Source organism: Microcebus murinus, chromosome 22 (assembly GCF_040939455.1).
Source record: "Microcebus murinus isolate Inina chromosome 22, M.murinus_Inina_mat1.0, whole genome shotgun sequence".
In the NCBI taxonomy this organism is placed as follows: Eukaryota; Metazoa; Chordata; class Mammalia; order Primates; family Cheirogaleidae; genus Microcebus; species Microcebus murinus.
In genome coordinates, this window is record NC_134125.1 from 19,061,414 (window position 1) to 19,077,461 (window position 16,048).

Consider the following 16,048-nt stretch of genomic DNA (forward strand, 5'->3'; position numbering starts at 1 on the left):
CCTGATTTGAGTTTTAAGATTATTCTGGCTTTGTGTAGAAAATTAATTTGAGTGGGCAAGAATGGATGGTGACAAAAATTAACTCAAATTAGGTAAGAACTAAAATTCTTATATAATTCCTAGAAGAAAACAGTGTTATAAATCTTTGTGATCCTGGACTGGGCAATGGTTTCTTAGCTAGGCCACCAAAAACATAAACAAAAAAGAAGAAAAATGTAAATTGGACTCGATCAAAATTATAAACTGTTTACGCTTTAAAAGACACTATCAAGTGAAAAAATAATTCACAGAATGGGAGAAAAAAAATCTGCAAATTGCATATTTGATAAAGATCTAATATCCAGAATATATTAAAAAAAAAAAAACTCTTACAACTCAACAATAAAGAAAACTCAATTAAAAAGTCATCAAAGATTTGAGCATAGATTTTTCCAAAGGAGATATACAAATGACCTAAAAGCACAAGAAAAAAAATGCTAACATCATTAATCATCAGGAAAAATGCAAATCAAAACCACAATGCAAATCAAAATCAAAATGCAAATCAAAACACACACTAGGATGGCTATAATCAAAAAGACAGATCATAGTGTTAGTGAGGAAGTAGAGAAACTGGAACACTCACACACCACTGGTGGGATTGTAAAGTGGTACAGCTGCTTTGGAAAACAGTCTGACAGTTCCTCAAAGAATTACATATAAAGTTATCATAAGACCCCAGCCAATTCTATTTACAGGAATGTATCTCCACAAGAAAACTGAAAACAGGTTTGTACAAAAAATTATACACAAATGTTCATTATTCTGATATTCTGATCATTATTCTGTTCAATATTCTGATATCTCATTATTAATAACAAAAAAAAGGTAGAAACAACCCAGATGTCCAACAACTGATGAAATGAGTAAACAAAATGTGGCATTTCCATATAATGGAATATTATTCAGCAATCAAACGCAAAATACTGATTGTGCTAAGTGAAAGCAGCCAATCACAAAAGGCCACATAGTATATGGCTCCATTTATACAAAAAGCCAACAATAGGCACAGCTACAGAGACAGAAAGCAAATCAGTGGTTGTCAGGAGTTAGGGGCAGTGACTGCTAATGGGAACAGGGTTTTTTAGGGTGGTGTTGAAAATGTTCTGAAATTAGATAACAATGAAAGTTGCACAACTCTGTGAATATAAAAAAAACTACAAAAGTGTACACTTTAATAAAAGGATGAATGTCATGGCATATAAACTGCATCCCAATCTTTTTTAAAGCCACAGAAAGGAGAAGAAAAGAAATGGATGGCAGGATATTCATCTGGAGGCAAGTGGAGAAGTTTGAGAGAGGTGATAGTTACCTTAAGATTTACAGTACCAACAGAGACGTAGGGAAGACAAAAGGATACAGAGACATAAGGGGGAAAAATTACAAAAATGATTTAAAATCCTACTTTGTGGGAAGGAAACAAAATAACCAGACACAAACAGGCTAACTTCTGGGAGAAAGGAGACTCTAGAGTATTAGAGAATTATAAAAAACAAAGAGAGAAAGTAAGTATTTTACACGCAAAAAAGGGGAATAGTAATGAAAGATGAGATATACCATAAAAAAGAAACAATGCTTTTCAGAAAATACTTCTGGTATTTTTCAGAAATAGGATCATTCTTGCCTTAGGAAAAACTTTGAACTGTGTAAAATTTAAGATTGAACTACATACAAAGAAAAAACAATGTGTTATGTCTATGATGGCTAATTCTCAACTCAAGAATCACTGTATTTGGCTGACATTTATTAATTTCTTACTTATACAAGATGCTCTCTGACTGTGAAGCATCATATATAACCAATCTTTAAATTTTCAGTGATTTTAAACTTTTCATTTTTAAACATAATTTAGGTTCCTGGCAAATGTCTTCTTTTGCTTACAAAAAAATTCTTACCTTGAACCACATGAAATTTTTTTTTTCTTTTTTTTTGAGAGAGAGTCTTACCCTGTTGCCCGGGCTAGAGTGCCGTGGCGTCAGCCTAGCTCACAGCAACCTCAAACTCCGGGCATCAAGCAACCCTCCTGCCTCAGCCTCCCAAGTAGCTGGGACTACAGGCTAATTTTTTCTATATATTTTTAGTTGGCCAATTAATTTCTTCCCATTTTTAGTAGAGGCAGGGTCTCACTCTTGCTCAGGCTGGTTTCGAACTCCTGACCTTGAGCAATCCTCCTGCCTTGGCCTCCCAGAGTGCTAGGATTACAGGTGTGGGCCACCACACCCCGCCCATATGAAATTTTAAAATAATGATTTTTTTTTCAATAAAACCTCTGCTCTTTTAACCTTTGTGAAACAAGGCAATTCTGGAACTGGCAAAGCTTTTCAAATTCCCCAACATCCAGGACTGACTGAAGATAATGAAGTTGCATAATGATTATGCAGAATAAAAAAGACTGTAAAGCTGACTTTCCCCAAAATGGGAGAGCAAACAAAAAGGAGTGGTCAGTGAGGTCACAGGAGATCCAAGTTATTCTCTGAAATACCATCTCAAAAGTTATAACACATTTCCTTGTCCTACTTCAAAATTCTTTGCCTAGTATTAATTCCTTTCTCTTTTACCAGTGTCCACTACTAAGTGCATATTAAATAAGGAAACATACTGATTTTAGTGAAAAATGGGGTACAAGACAAATTAGGTACATATACGGAAATATATGACTAGGTGTCAAAATGAGAAGTCACAAGAAGTAACAAGTTTAGGGAAAAGGGACCAATATGAATAAAAGTAGCCAAGGAATGCCTCTGCACAGGGAAGGTCTTGCACTCAGAAAACCAAGCCGGTTATGAGAGGCCTCACATCAGAAGAAGAAAACAACGTAAGGGACTGAACAAAGGCTTGGGGGTGGAGGTAGGGGCTGCACAGATTACTTGAGGAGGACAACAAAGAGACTGGCTTGATGAGAGCCAAGGGTTTTTATTCCAGATGGAAAAATAACAATTGCGGATCTATGGATAATCTTAAGTACCTTGTTAAGTTTAACTTTATTTTAGAGGAAGACTTTAGACTTTAAAGACTTATGAAAAATGAGATATGGTGAAACTTGAGGTTTTGGAAGAATTTCTCTGTAAACTTCCATGGAGTTAATGTCAGGAAATGGAAAACATTTTAACTCTCCCACAGAGCTCAGCGGTAGAGCAAAGTGGTTAAAAGGACCGGTTCTGGAGTCACAATGCCTGCCTGGATCCAAGTCCCATTTCTGCTACCACACAGAAGCAGTGAGACATGGAGCAAGTTACTTAAACTTTTCTGGGCCTCAGTTTCTTCAGAGTTTAGGTTCCCGTGGGGAATGAAAAAGCTCCCACCTAGAGCACTTACAGTAACTCAGTGACCATCACACAATAAGAATACATAAATACTAGATCCTCTGTTTAGAATTACCAGGGGTGACTGCTCACTATAAGTTATCAAATAAAATACTGAGAGAATCTCATTATCCCACAAGAAAATTTATTACCTGAGGTTCATGGAAACCAGATATTTGAAATGTCCCTTGCAATGAGTCATTAACTTTTGGATTTTGTTAATACCAAGTGTAAACATCTTATCAAGAGGTATGTTGCTTAAATGGGAAAGCACACTGGCTAGGGAATCCACAGACTGGTTACACTGGGTAAAGCTGACCTCAGAATTTCAAGTATCTCAACTGTAAAATAAGGCCTTGGTGGCCTCAGCCAAGTTTGCAATTCTACTGATGTTACACAGTGACAATGCACACAGCTTAGGTTAACTGATGAAGTGCTGTAAAAGGAAACCTATTAGTGGATGCAAATTTCACTTCCACAGGGAGAGAGCTCTAAAACCAGAGACTGTGGATGAGTCTCCAGCATGCTGAACTGATGCTCTTGAGGAAACTCACGTCTGATGGGGCTGCGCCACCTGCCTTGCCCTGGGATGGAGGTCTTTCCTACAGCACAGTGGAGGCCTCAGCGCTTACTTCTGATGATTCTTTGCCCTTCCTAATAGTTGTCCTGTGGCAAATGTGCCCTCAATGTGACACTGACAAATTTGACTGTAAACATCTGATTGCCCTTGCCCCATAGCCATTCCTTCTTCCAGTCTCTTGCAACAACTGGTCCCTGTTTTGTCTTATCAATGGATAGGTTTGTGGTTGTTTCTCGTTGCTAACAGAGTGGCTATTATTTACCACACTGCCTGAGCCTCATTATTGCCACACCCTTTGCTTTTTCCCTTTCCTGACATACTGTGTTTTTGTCCAGTTGCCATCTTTGTGTGACAAGGCCAGCTTTCTAAGAGCACCAAATTGCCCTCATCATCCCATCAGACCTCCTCTGTCCCTCCCTTCTCATGGAGACCTGTGCTCATCGGGTTCTGAGCGCTTCTTGGCAGGCACCTGGGACTGCCTACCATAAGCAAGAGTGTGGGATTGCAAATCAGAGAATCCAGGTCTCTGTCACCATTCTGCCACTTATTAGCTGTGTGGCCTTGGGTAAGTATGTGCCTTAGTGTCTTGTTATATACAATATGTATATGTATATACACTATGTTATATACAATATGTATCTATTTCTCAGGACTGCAATGAGAAGTAAAGGAATGCATGAAGGGGTAAAACCAAAGGCTACTACTCTGAAATGATTTCAGCTCCTTCTAGGAACAAAGAGTGTTCCAGACCCTAGTGTGCTGGAAGGCTGGCCTCCAGACAGCTAGCATTTTTCTTTATTTAATCCACTAAAAGCCTGAGAGGAATTCTGAACCTTGTGCCCAAATAAGCTCTCTGGAATAAGAATCTCTCTTGCACTAACCATATTTATACAGCCCTTTTCAACTTAAGAGATTATTTATGGCTGGAGTGTTACATAAATCAACTCTTCCAAAAATAATATTTAACATTCCTTTTCTTTCTCATAAAAATGAAAATAAGGAAAAGTAAAAAAATTTTAAAAATCACCCAAATCCCACCATTAAGGTGACAGTTTTGACATTTTAATGAACCTCTTTCTAGGCTTTCTTCTGAGTTTTTAAAAAACATGTAACATATTATAGATGTACATATTATTTAGCAACTGATCTTTTCCATGTAATAATAGACTGAACATTTTCTCAGGCCAGGTGTAGTGGCTCACACCCAGCACTTTGGAAGGCCAAGGTGGGAGGACCACTTAAGGCTAGGAGTTCCAGACCAGCCAGGGCAACATAGCAAAACCCTGTCTCTACAAAAAATAAAAATGTCTCCACAAAAAATAAAAACATAGCCATGTATGGTGACACCTGTTGTCCCATCTACTCTCAAAGCTGATGGCAGGATAATTGCTTGAGCCCAGAAGTTTGAGGTTACAATGAGCCTGACTGGACCACTGCACTCCAGCCTAGGCAACAGAGCAAGACCCTGTCTCTTAAAAAAAAAAATTTCCTCAATATTTCAACTCTTAGCTTTCAACTGGAAGATATTTTAAATGTATTTAATTAATTCACATGTGGAATAGTGAGCTAAAAAGGTATCATAGACCAACACAAAATTTTATAGATCACACTTTGTGGTTTATTTTAGAACCCAGGAAGAGTTATGTTTATAACAAAAACTTGTATGTTTTAGAATTCAATGGAGAAATGCAAAAATGCTAGAAAAATAAAGCCAAGTATATATAAATTCAATACTTTGTAGACTATACGATCTAGAATGCCAAAATTCTCTCTCAATGCAAACTTTTTCAGATAAACTTAGGGTGCTTGAAACTCAGGGTTTTCAAATTAATTGAAAATATAACTAAGACTCTTGGAATTACTTCTCAAGTCAAACTTGTAACAGAAACAAAGAAATGGTATATTCTAGAAAAAAAGGATAAAATCTAATATTCTATAAAGCGATAACCAGTAGGTTACATGTCACTATAAATCCAAGCAGTAGAGTTAAACTGAGGAAATATGAAAAAATACTGTTCACTATAGCTCATTTGCAACTTTAATTTTTTATTATTTTAGAGACAAGGTCTCACTCTGACACCCAGGATGGAATGCAGTGGCATGATCATAGCTCACAGCAGCCTTCAACTCTGGGGCTCAAGTGGTCCTCTTACTTCAGTCTCCTGAGTAGCTGGGACTACACGTATGTGCCACCATGCCCAGCTAATTTTCATCTGCAACTTTAAGGAGCTCTAAAAACCTGAGTATGATTCATTTCAATATGAAGACAACGGAGACAGGAGAAAAGCACAGATTCCCTCCTACCTTTAATAAACTGGGGAGACTATTAACAAAATGGACTCTTAAAAAGCCATTACCAGTCTTTTGCCCTAAGATAAATATTGGTATTCATTTTCTATTTTTAAATATTTATGCCAAAGATAGAAACTAGACTGCCAAATGTAGGGGAATATACAAAAGAACTCTGACAAACCAATGAGAAAAAACAATCAACAAAGGACTTGATCAGTCAAGTCACACAAGAAATTCAAAGGGTCAATTAACATGAAAAGACATTCAACCTCATTAATAAAGAAATACAGGCCAGGTGTGGTGGCTCACACCTGTAATCCTAGCACTCTGGGAGGCCAAGGAGGTGAGAGGATCACTTGAGGCCAGGAGTTCAAAATTAGCCTGGGCAATATAGCGAAACTCCATCTTAATAAAAAATTTTAAAAAATTAGCTGGGCACAGTGATGCGTGCCTAAGTAGCTAGTAGTCCTAGCTACTTGGAAGGCTAAGGCAAGAGGATTACTTGAGCCCAGGAATTCGAGGTTGCAGTGAGCTGTAATCGCACCACTGCACTCCAGTCTAGGCAACACAGCAAGACCCTATCTCCAAAGGGGGAAAATACAAATTTAAACAAGAGACAACAGTTTTCTGTTTCTGAAATTAGCAAAAATTTAAAAGATAGAAAAATATGGATGAATGTACATACACTATCAAACTCTTAGAGGGCAACTGGCAATAATACCAATATTTAAAATGTGCATGTCCTCTCAGGAATCTTACTTTTATAAATTTTTCCTACAGAAATAGTAACCTAAGGCATAAAGACGTACATACAACCATGTTCACAGAAACATTATTTCTAACAGACAAAAACTAGAAAATACCTACAGTACCTAAATGGACTTATCACTTAGGGAATGGTTAAGTAAACTATGCAATGTCCATACTAAGAAATTTTACTCAGCTTTAAAAAGAATCACACGGATATTAAACAATAACGTGGAGGATGTTTATGACATATTGCTTTGTGAAAAATTCAGCAAACTGTACAACCACACGGGATGAGCCCATTTGTTGTAGAAACTAAAAATGATACATATCATATATCTATTTGTTTTAAAATATTTAAATATGTACAGAAAATGATCTGGAAGGATAAACCCTAAATCATTTCTAGTGTTTCTCTCTGTGATTACAGATATTTCATGGCAAGGGTTGGGGGCTAAGTTTTTATTTTATAGTCTTCTCTGTTTGAATTTTTGTTATAAGCAGAAATATTACTTTTATAATTAAAAATAACCAATGGGTTATCAGTTCTCTCAAAAAACTAGAATGTAACGTATTATCACACTGAAATAAAAAATGTACTTCAACATGTCCACTAGTAATTTGGATAGTTTACATGCTTCGTAAGTAAGCTGGGTAGTTACAGCATCGTTATTTAACATAACGACTAAACATCAAATGTAAATACTCCGCTTACCTCTTTAGGTGATAAATTTTGTGTGTATACTGTCCCTTTTCTCCATCCTTCTCATAAGGTTCATTCTTTAAGACTTCAATTCCTTCACCACCGCCAGTCTCATTTTTACTAGCTTCTGCAACAGAGTAAAGCTGCCCAACCTGATACTGAAATTTCAAAGAGCACAGAATTTTAGTAAGCCGGCAGTAACTGCATAAATTTCCTATGCTAAAATCTTAATATAGAAGATATAGAAAAGCATATCCACACTATTCAGCACATATGTTCTATATGAAAACACAACTCAAATTAGAAATTAATGTGTTTAGAAAGTCAAACACCAGATGATCATACAGTTTTTATGAAACTCTATATTTTATAGGATTTCCATTATTCAAAAAAAAAAATTGCCAGTTACAAACACTATAGTGTTTTATACTATCCATTTATCAAGAAAATGTCTTGCCACTTGGTTCAACTTTTGAACAATACACATTTGTACTTTCCAAAGCATTTTCACATCTATTATAGCGCATTCAGTTTCACAAAATTCCAAGGAAAGTATGGCAAGAATATAACTGTCACTTTGCCAATTAAAGCTGAGCAACCAGAATATTGATCTTGATACAGAGGAGGGACATATGGTATAATAACAAAAGCCTGAGAATCCAAAGAATCACTCATGACAGTCCCAATTGTTATAGACCTCTGGGATCTTTTTTCCCCATGACTTATGTATTACATGCCCAATTTGGCCCTACCTTAGCCAACCAGAAACAGTGACCGGGTGCCCAGGATCAGAACTGTTAATTGTGAAGTTCTTCAGTAAACAGAAATTGTTTCTAAAGTCTTATAAATACACAAGCATTATCATAAGAGGCAGGAAATTGCTGGTAGCAGTTTCTATTTCATTTAAAGTGAACCAGAATTCTCAGCGGTCTGCATCAATACCTGTGAGTCAACAGTACTGTACTATGCCAGTCAAGCCACTACATCCAACAAATATTGTAAAAGTTCTTGTGTTCTAATTTGTTCCAGTGACTCAATCATGGCACTATTTCCAAACTTTACAAATTTGGCTACATTTCTTCCTCCCAATGAAGATAGCCTGAAGAAGTGTTTTTCCTCTTTATAAGCATATTTACACGAAAAGCTATAAAAATCTATCTCTAAGAACTTGTAATTCAAAACTAGCATTTTATTTGAGGGACAAAAAATAGGGGTAGTTGTTAGCTCAATAAATATTCATACCTAAAAAGCTCATAGGGACATGATGCTATCTTGCAGGTTAATTATATTTAAAAACCCAGACCCACACACAATCTTACTCAATTTGGAAGGGTTTGGGAAGATGAAACCAAAACTATTTCTTAAATGCTCCAAAAATAAATTTCTGTAGAAACTGCAGAGAGGACTGTATTTCTCCTTTTGGCTTTCCATGATACAACACTTGGGTTAGTCTACTCATGCCACAGTCCTTAAATATCATCTTTAAAATGTACTTTTCAACACTGTCATATTCTAAAACAGGATTAAAATGTCTCTAAGTCAAAAGGTAAATTTCATTTTGGTCAGAACACACAGTAACAAAAATATACAAGAAACAACATAGTATCCAGAAAATGTTATTAACAGACTGATATTTTGTGGCATGCTAGTAGGCTTTCTCTCATTCTCATTTTTTAAGAATAACAAATTGACACAGAAGACATGTTTATTAAATTCAAGTATAACAAAAAGCTAAGATTATTTTGGGTAACAATACCAAGACTCAAAGATTTCAACAAGCTGATTCAACCAGCTGAAACCAAAAGAAAAAATTTAACCAAAACAAATATCAATTTCCACATTCAAGTTCAAACAACCAATTGTGCAAATAAAGAATAAGGGTGCCTGGCAGGTCTGGAGTGTGCTTGATACAGTGAAACCTCAGGCACTACTGAGATATATACAGCTGTGTTCAAGTCTACACTAAACAGTGCCAGCTCCTCTTTTTTAGTTCCTGCATTTTTTTCTGTCTTCTGTCAGCTGTGACTTCTTAGGTTATCAGTTTGTTTTGTCTCACTTCCAATTCACTGCTTCTAATCTACCGTTAGCTCTAGGAAAACTAGATAACTGAGCAAATGGGAACTATGTGCAAGTTATAGCAGGGCTCATAGGGTTTTATGAGTTTTGCTACACATATCATGATTTCTCAGAAGACTTTCCTGCTTATATCCTCATTCTTGGCTATACCACAACTGCAGGACATGCAAGTGTTAAATAGGTGATATGTGTCTACATTACACGCAGACTGTGGAACACAAGTGCTCAGTTTTGTGCTGGTCAGACCATTTCCGGAATACTGTTTTCAGTTCAGATCAACAATTACAACATATGCAGTAATGACATCAACTGGTAAGGAAGTCTAGAGGTCATATTGTTAGTAAATTAATATTAGACCAAATGAATGTGCTGGGAATATTTAACCTTGGGACCTTTTAAGTTGGAACAAAAGGGACTGAGAAGAGGTAGGGGAGAGCTGCCATCAGAAAACCTATAGGGTTACCACATGCAAGACAAATCATGCTTATTTCCCATTGCTCAAGTGGGATGATATATAGTCAAACATTACACTAAAGCAGATTTTGGTTTAAAGTAAAGACAAACGTTTAAAATGTCCAACAGTAAAGTAGGCTGCTTTTCTAAGGAGCAAGCTACTTAACTTTAAAGTGCTTAAGTTTAGGCTGGAGCTTCATTTCTCTGGGATGTTGGAGAAAGAATTCCTGCACTAGACCAGAGGTTAAGCAACATTCTTTAGACTCTTCCAAAACAAGGCAGTTAACAAGGAATTCCATTTGTAATTAATTATGCATAACACATCATAATTCATTTTGTCACATAAGCTGGAATGAAAAGGTATAAATGGATAGTAGGAAAATACCAGTTTAGATCAACCTAGTGAAATAAACTACCTATACCAATAAAATGATGCAGAAGAAGAAAGACTTACCTCCTGAACAGAACATGGCAAAACCACACGGCTAAAAAGACAAAAGAAAAAAATATATACATTACATATGAACTAGTCAGCTTTAAAACAGATCTGTAAAGAGCTTTTACCTTAAATTCAATTATACCATATAAGAAGACACTTAAATCCAAAAGTATAAGGATATCATTTTTGGAAGAGGGTCTTTGCAACGTCTATAGCCCTAAATACAGGTTAAGCTAGGAAACCAAAACAATGGTTCCTGGATCTAATGATCATTTGCTTTTAGTGTCCTCATTGTGCTGGGACCACAACGTGCAATAGCAGAGATTCTTGTGAAGAGTACAGAAACATGAGAAAACTCATCATTGAAAACTGCAGGGTACAAAATGTATTATTTGTAGATTGGTCAAGACGCCCTCATGAAATTTTTAATGTGGTTTCATTCTCCATCTATATACGGTGCATTTTGTTTTTATGATACGTTTCTCAGAATACATGTCTTTTTTTGTTTTTTTTTGAGACAGAGTCTCGCTTTGTTGCCCAGGCTAGAGTGGCGTCAGCCTAGCTCACAGCCATGGCGTCAGCCTAGCTCACAGCAACTTCAAACTCCTGGGCTCAAGCGATCCTGCTGCCTCAGCCTCCCGAGTAGCTGGGACTACAGGCATGCGCCACCATGCCCGGCTAATTTTTTCTATATATATTAGTTGGTCAATTAATTTCTTTCTATTTATAGTAGAGGCGGGGTCTCGCTCTTGCTCAGGCTGGTTTCAAACTCCTGACCTCGAGCAATCCGCCCGCCTCTGCCTCCCAGAGTGCTAGGATTACAGGCGTGAGCCACCCCGCCCGGCCTAGAATACGTCTTGAATATCATGAATGAACGCTTCCAGAAACTGTTCCCCCACTACTCAATTATCATCCTCGAATTTAGTAAGATAAAATAAGGGGCCCTTTAAAATTAACATGAAAAAACTTGGCCAGGTGCAGTGGCTCACACCTGTAATCCTAGCACCAGAGGAGGCCAAGGCGAGCAGACTGCTGGAGGTCAGGAGTTCAAAACCAGCCTGAGAAAGAGCGAGACCCCGCCTCTACTATAAATAGAAAGAAATCAACTGGCCAACTAAAAATATATAGAAAAAATTAGCCGGGCATGGAGGCGCATGCCTGTAGTCCCAGCTACTCGGGAGGCTGAGGCAGGAGGATTGCTTGAGCCCAGGAGTCTGAGGTTGCTGTGAGCTACACTGACTCCATGGTACTCACTCTAGCCTGGGCAACAAAGCGAGATTCTGTCTCAACAAAAAAAAATACGAAAAAACTTTACCATGGAGACTACCTTGAACCTTATAAATATAATAATCCCTTCCAGGGCAGATTCAATATGAGGTAGATGTGTCTGATCCTGTCCAAGGGAGTTTGTTATTGGACATACCAAAAGGATTATCATTATAGCTGCATCTTATCTACAATACAGTCCTAAATATGAATTCCCAAAACAATATTATGGTCTAGTATTTTATGTCAGAATACTGCATTTTGGGAGATTTCTTAACTTACTTCCACCATAAATTCTCAAAACCAAGACCTTCCCTGTCTCACAATAATAGCTGGTTCCAAGACAGCAACTTACTTTTGGGGGGATGGAGGAGACATGGTTCTTCTCAGACTTTTCTCTCCTCATCTTACACAACTGTCATTTTATAGAAAATTCCTAATAGCTTTCCTCATTCCAATTTTTCTTCAGCTGCCATTTCTCTTTTTATTATTTTCTTATAGTAAGAGTCATTTATTGTTTGTATTAGTGACAATCTTTTCAATCTAGACATTGTTTAATAGTCTTTCTTATACATAAATATGAAATGAAAGAATATTACTCACAATATTATATCTAGTTTTCATTCCAGCTACACTTTCTACCCACTCCTCTCTCCCTATTCTCGTCAATCATTTATGCCTTAACACCCACATCACCTTAGTCTCCAAATGTCCAAAACACATCTCCTGTATTCTCTCCTCCTAGACTACTGGGAGTCACTCAACACTCTTTGTCTTTCTGATAATAGTCATTCAAAAACAATGAACATTCTCAAAGTCACAATGGTTAATAATTTCCATTCTCCATCAAGAATAAACTTCTTGTAAGTCCTTCCATACCTAAAAATCTCTAATCATCTTAGCTGTCTCCTCAGGGAGCACACTAACTTGCTCACTGTCTTAGTAAACAACAAACTGGGGGAGGGGAGGCTAGAACGATACAGATTGCGAGTATATTTTCAGGGCCTAGAATAATATGGTAAGAAATTATTAAATTCATTAGGCAACAAGGAATCCTGGGAAGTTGTTCCAAGAGGTAAATGGCAATTAAAGCTGACCTGAGGAAGTCATCTGCAGGTGCTTAAAAGCACTGAGAAGCAGAATGGGGCAAAGCCACCTTTTGGAAGGCTGGGAAAAGGTTATTAACAAAGGCCTGACCAAGATGATGGACTGTAGAGGGAAGGGATAGAAGGGGAAGAGTTAAAAGTCTTCCTTGAAGTTTCACAAAACCAAAGAATCACAGTTGAGTAATTTCAACAAATACTCACTTAGCAGGAAGATCCCCATTTTTATTTAACTACACTTTCAGAGTAATTCCTTTCACAAAATTAAAGTGACTGATTAACATTCTGACGAGTCAGGTAACTTCTCCAAGATTTGCTTAACCAAAAAGTAAAAGCGAAAAGGAACCTATTGGTTTTGTTTTTCCATTATTCAACTTCTAGTACAATCTGAAAATTTTCAAGCATCTTTGAAAATAAGTTTCCAAATAGAATCAGCAAGTAGTTCTTTAAAACTAATGGTATTTGTCTATTGTTTAAGTAATAACTTGAAAGGAACCTGCCCACCCCTGAAGTCATTTCTAACCTTTTAATCCTTATCAAAAATGGATGAATTTTATAGGACAATAAACATTTGCCAAAGTATTTTAGTTACCAGTATCTTCACACAGGAATGACCTATTTATTGCTTGATCAAAACAATTTTAGAAAGTTGACTTGAGAGTAGAAGAGTCATTTTCATTCAAGAACACTGAAGATTTACAGTGTGCTAGCTAGATGAGATGCTGTGCTAGACACTGGGAACACTTAAAATAAGAAACAGCCTCTACCTTCAAAACGTCTAAAGGGAGAAGTAAAACCTAGGGGAAATGTATGTGTTGGATTGAACATCAAGACATTTAATTTATTAAAAAGAAAGAAAGAAAGAAAGAAATTTAATTTATAACTCCTTAAAAAAAGACTTTGGGCACAACACTTTAATATTCATTACCTCAGTACACTTACATTTTTATAATGAAAATAAATGTTTGCAAAAAGCATAGTGTGCAAATTCCCAATGGAAACTGCTTTCCATGAGTTAGTTTGATACTACTCGCATAACTGTCCACGGGATCTACTGAACAGTTACTTCACATTTTTGGAGGTAAGGAACTAACTAAAGAAAAATGACTAGATCTCAGATCTAAAAACACTTCTGAAACTCACTGGCTATGTAAATTGAGCCAAGTCAATTTCCTTCTATCCTATTTGCATCATTTGTCTTAATGTCTGCTACTTACCTACAACAGAGAGATAACATTTGCACAATACATTATATAAACATGTAACAAATTTTTATATAAAACCAATGTTCAGTACTATAAATAAGCTTCATCACGAAATTTCACTCCAAAACAAAAGGCAAAAAATGTCTTCTCAAAATTCCTGTCACTGATCAAAGTTATAATTTTTCATCAATTTATTAACAAATATTTACTGACTACCTCCTATGTCCCATGGACTAGTTCAAAATCTGGGGATATGGAGGTGAGCAAAGCAGGCAAATTCATGGAACTTACATGCAGAAAGAGAACACAGCTAGAAGGACAGAAAAAAATAAGTAGTGTCCCATGTTAGATGGCAATAAGTGCTATGCAGACCAATAAAGGAAAGAAAACACCAATTGGTGGGAGTGGCAATTAGGTCTTCAGAGGATTCCCTGAGAAAACGACATTCCAGCAAAGACCAGGAAGGAGGTGAGTCAGTGAACTAAGGGAAGAGCACTTCAAGCAAGGGGAACAAAAGCAAGCAGAAAGGTGCTGAAGGGCGCTTATTCCAAAATAGTGGAGGAACAGCAAGGAAGCTTGTTAGGCAGGAATGGGAGAGGAAAAAATAGGAAATGAGATCACAGCAGAAAAGAAAACAGTGTAAGGCTTTATAGACTGTTGTAGAAACTTTGATTTTTATTCTTGGCGATACAGAGGGTCTTTGGAAGGTATAAGCAGAGAAATGACATCAGTGACTTGTCAAGGGAGGTTTGGAAACACTACAAATAAGGTGTCTGGAGATAGCTATATTAGGCAAAAAGCACTTTTAAGAATTTAAAATGAAAAAGAAATGTGAAAAACAACAAAGAATGGGCCATCCTCGAACTCCCTAGTTGCCCAAGGGGCGCTGACGACACGAACCACCTATGACAGTTGAACATTCACTTCCAGACAGTCCTTGTCGGTGCAAAAAGCTGTAACTTTTCAACAAAATCACTTGACCAGTCTGATGCACCTGGAAACCCCTCTATTTGACAGAACACGTGTGAACTCCTCACTTCAACTCAGTGAAGTGGGTGGGGCCCAAAGTGTCACCCCATCTTAACATAAGGAAACTAAGACTCAGAGCAGAGATGGCTCTCTCATGAAGTCATCTGAGAAGCCCAGAGGAGAGTGTGCAGGTTTCCTAGGCTCCGAACTCCTGCATGAACTTCAGGGCGCCAACGTCCCACCTGGAGTCCTGGCACCAAGGCTGCCTTCACCTGGCAAACCCATCTCCCGCCGGTTACAGGGAAGCTCCACCCCAGACAACAAATCACTGTCAGACCCAACGTGTCTTGGCGATACACCCTCAGACCACGGCTCCGTCCCACCTACCGGCCCAGACCCAGACGGGAGGTGGAGGATTGCTGAGAAGGCGGGTCCCAGCGGAAACTCGCGGCCGCGCCTTCCTCGGCCATGCGCTCGGGCCTGGACCCAGCCGCCTGCGCCCGGGGGCAGAGGGCGGCCGTGCTTCCACGGCCAAGCCCGGAGGGTCGGGCAGCGCCCAGCGGGGGCGCCTCGGGTGGGCCGGGGGCGCGTGCCGGGGGGAGGGGGCGCGCAAAAGCAGCAGCTGGCCCGGGGCTCCCCCCGCCTTAGGAATATCCTGCCACTTCTCAATCAACAAATCTCCCCCCACCGCCGTCGCGGACCCTCGCTCGCGCCCACAGACCCACTCACAATTCCTTAATCAGCACCATCTTCCCGGAACCCCCTCACAGCTGCCGCCGCTACCACCGCCGCCGCCGCCGCTACCGCCTCTCAGGGCGTCTGCGCGGCCCCGCCTCCCTGCCCCGGGAGCCACCGCCGCGCCTGCGCGCCTACA

General features: G+C 38.4%; 1 protein-coding gene across 2 annotated transcripts in view; it reads right to left on the reverse strand.

Moving 5' to 3' along the window:
- The window catches only part of PITPNB (phosphatidylinositol transfer protein beta), a 63,617-nt gene extending 47,603 nt beyond the window's left edge, over positions 1-16,014 (reverse strand). For both annotated transcript variants that reach the window (XM_012763810.2, XM_012763811.2), the window contains exons 1-3: positions 15,904-16,014; positions 10,647-10,677; positions 7,676-7,821 (exon numbers count right to left, since the gene is read on the reverse strand). In XM_012763810.2, coding sequence (XP_012619264.1) covers positions 7,676-7,821; positions 10,647-10,677; positions 15,904-15,923 — 197 coding nt within the window. In that variant the 5' untranslated portion in view covers positions 15,924-16,014. The remainder of the gene's footprint in view (positions 1-7,675; positions 7,822-10,646; positions 10,678-15,903) is intronic.
- Between the last annotated feature and the right edge of the window lie 34 nt (positions 16,015-16,048).